This window comes from Priapulus caudatus, unplaced genomic scaffold (assembly GCF_000485595.1).
Source record: "Priapulus caudatus unplaced genomic scaffold, Priapulus_caudatus-5.0.1 Scaffold112, whole genome shotgun sequence".
NCBI classification, from domain to species: Eukaryota; Metazoa; Priapulida; class Priapulimorpha; order Priapulimorphida; family Priapulidae; genus Priapulus; species Priapulus caudatus.
The window spans coordinates 501,522-505,188 of NW_014577173.1; the positions used below are offsets into that span (position 1 = coordinate 501,522).

A 3,667-nucleotide genomic window follows, 5' to 3' on the forward strand; every position below is an offset into this window, starting at 1 on the left:
GTAGTACCTACGTAAGTACGTAAGGTAGTAACTAGTACGTAACTAAGGTATACGTACACGACTACGTACTACTACTACGACTATACTATATATATATATATATATATATATATATATATATATATACATATATATATATATACGCATGAACATATTATGTATACTCAGCTATGAGTATCCATGTTCATGTTAAACGCTATTTTTGATTTCTAATCCCATATACGTTTGTTTTAAGAACTGCGCATTAGTTTCTCACGGCGTACGTACTATTCCAAGTTACATTGTACATTGTCTCATTAGGGCGTGTCTGACTAGAACCGATTCATTTATAAATATTATGTTAGTATATATATATATATATATACTTTCGATGTGTTACCACGATTGCACAACAACCAGGTGCGAAACATATGCGCAAATGCATCCATGGCCTGGCCTGCATAAACAATATTGTGGTTTTGTCTTATAACTATTGATGCTCTTAGAAGCTGGTATCGCAAACACATGTCTAAATGTCTAAATCAGCATTTTGATATTTGTTCGTTCTGAATACGGTTTCGTTGATTGCCGAGCAGAAGCGAATAAAACACGACTATATGCTGTGTTCTGCGTATTTTTTCACAACACAAACGAGACTTCCACACAACTTAGTTTGCAGCAAATTGACAGAAAATTGCCTGTATATACCTCTTGTTTTAGTGCAACTATAATTTATAGGCCTATAATGGTAGCAGCAGGAAAAAATCGAGTAAATGCTGCATGACACTATTTCAACCATATAAATAAAATAAATTAAAATCAAATCGCCCATATGCTAGCTCATACACCCTCAACGCTAAGATGGTCACATTATTGATAGTCATATGTCATAGATATCATACAAGCCATAAATATCTATATGTACATGTACTACATGCTCTTAAGCAGCTCTCAACTGATATTCTATCTAGTATAGATAGCTATGATTAGAGTTACATTCCATTGAATAGCCATTGTATCTTTACCGCAATCTCGGCTTAGAGATTGATGCTAGTACATATTGATACCAGAGAATATCTCCAACAGATGGCACCACGTGTGGGAACGCTGTGCAATCAGTGATATCAGGAGTAGATAGTAGGGAATGGTGATAATCAGGTCCTGCTATAAATAGTAAAAAACTAGATAACACTGTTAATATATAGAGATGAGGGAGTGCAATCCGCTGCGGTAATAACACAGGGGGCAGTACGCATATCATACGTCGACCTTAGCGAAAATCCTATTGGTTCGTGAATTCAGGTGACTTGTGGGTGCAAATACAAAGGTCTACTGTGGGTAACGGATTCTGTGATAATGTGTACTTCCATCATTCATCAACTGCCTTGAATGTTTCTAAATTTGAAACTTTTAGTATTGTCCTGCGAGAGCTTATGCGACTTAATCCGCCCAGTGTTTGGATTCTTTACATACAGCGATGCTTTCTTTGCCCAGGTGGCTCTGTAAAAGTAAAATAACAAAATGACGCGGTTAATCAGTAGAAAAATAATTAAATACATATTTATATAAATTAAAAAATTTAAATTATATAGAATTGATAGAATCTCACAGATCACTGACAACAATTCTACTTGTACGTTATGGCACGGATGATGGATTAAAAGTCAATTTAGATATTTATGAAGAATGCTATAAAATAATTATTTAACATTTAGAAACCAGCACCACATTTTGAGGCTCGAATATTATAAAACCATAAAGGTAGGTCTCGCTGACTAGCGTAAGCAGATTCGCATACGCGAACGCACGCGCATGCGTCTTGCTTTGCGCTTTACGTACACGATTTTGGGTAAGAATACTCAAAAGGTGGCGCCACTAATCATTAAAGTGAACGTATGTTTTTTAATTATCTCATTCCCGCTCTCTTCATTCCCGCTCGCTCTCTTCCTATCGCTCACTTTCTCATATATATAATAATATGTATATATATATCATATATCATGAAAACATGCGAAAAAAGGTAATCCTGGAGAGACGGTTATAAAATGAGGCTGAAGCAAAGAAATTACAAGAATGCATTAATAATTGTCGTGGTGAAGCGAGTATTCTTTGGTGTGGAGCGATCCACCTTCCATCGCCATGCTACACCACCTTCCCTCACCCATCAGCTCTCCCTCTCAACCAGCAAACAACTTACTTATGTTGCTCGATCTCTTCCGTGTTCCTGCGCACCCAGTTATCTGGTTGGCCGTAGTTGGGAGGGTTGGCTAGGGGATCATAATGCAGTACCTGTAGCATTGGGGCAATCACTGGCATATCCCTGTAATGAATAAATACATATTGCCGTACTCAGCATACCCTAAACGAGGGGTCAATAATGTTCATCATCATTTCTCATTATTAACCCCTGCCTGAACGTAACTCTATTATCTTGCGACGTAGACGCTCCGCAGAACAGTTAGGTTCGGTTGATCTGATGAAATTTCTTGAGGTTGAAGGAACCATGCACACCGAAGAGCAGTGTACTAATGCGGTGCGGGGTTCATATCCACTGAAAAGTTATTTTTCTGCAGTCAAGATGGACAATCATTCAAGTGTGAAATGCGACTTTCTGAACTCTAGCGCTAAAATGCTGCTATTATAAGTTATAAACCTTGAAATTTTAGCATTTTACGATATCGTCACAATAAAATACAGCTGCATATTATCAGGAGTCTATATCAGGAGTCTATTGATAGACTCCTGATATTATCAGGAGTGAATTATAGACTCACTATTCACTCTATTATTCATTCCTGATATATTATCGTGGTTGGATGGCAGTGGGAATAATGCTATCGAAACTTAGACAATTCCACCGCTCGTCGCAGCAATCGGCAACTTTATCTAAATTATTGCCTATAGTAGTTATGCTGACAAGCTATTGACCCCAGCCATTGCTCGGCGACTCCATGATATCTAGTTGATATCTATGTTTGATATAATCGCCACCTACTTTACAATATCTGACATGGTTGATATCATCGCCACCGACTCTACAACATCTGGCATGTTTGATATCTTTGCCAGTGACTCTGCAATATCTGGCATTTTTAATAACATAGCCGGCGAATCAAGAATATCTAGCATATGTTTTATATTATCTCGGGTGGCCATCGGTGTATGTCGCGGGCAATTTGCTTCGAAGAAACGTAGCAGAAATAGGAATTACTGCATTGTCAGGGAACTAATTAAGCTATCTCGTTCTGCATTTGAAGCCAATCGGGATAGCATATATTAGGCATTAGGCACACAAGACGTAGCTTGAACACCTAACCGTTAGAAAATCGCCCCCTCCATGCACGCCCCGATACTATCATATAAACTTCATGTTCGTAAATGTAGGTTTATACTCAGATCAAAGACCTATACTGAATATACGTAATATATGACTTGTTCATAATACAATAAAAACCCGCGTATAAGAACCTAGTAATTAAGAACCAGTTAGACTAAGATTTGCCATTTAGAACCCTTTGACATAAGAACCTGTTTTAGCCTAAAATGTGAAACAGGTTCTTATTTGGTAAAATTCAGTTAACACCTAAAAATTAATAAATAAACTAAAACAAGCTTTATCAGGCAATGAAAATGAGCCAAATCCCTTGCAATTTCACATGTTTAGAGACTGTATAAGTTAATATAAATA

At 37.2% G+C, this 3,667-nt stretch overlaps 1 protein-coding gene across 1 annotated transcript in view; it reads right to left on the bottom strand.

Moving 5' to 3' along the window:
* Window positions 1-93: 93 nt before the first annotated feature.
* Window positions 94-3,667, bottom strand: part of LOC106805393 (protein-tyrosine sulfotransferase 1-like) — a 13,211-nt gene continuing 9,637 nt past the window's right edge. Inside the window, exons 5-6 of the mRNA XM_014806958.1 lie at window positions 2,177-2,299; window positions 94-1,479 (exon numbers count right to left, since the gene is read on the bottom strand). Coding sequence (XP_014662444.1) covers window positions 1,356-1,479; window positions 2,177-2,299 — 247 coding nt within the window. The 3' untranslated portion in view covers window positions 94-1,355. The remainder of the gene's footprint in view (window positions 1,480-2,176; window positions 2,300-3,667) is intronic.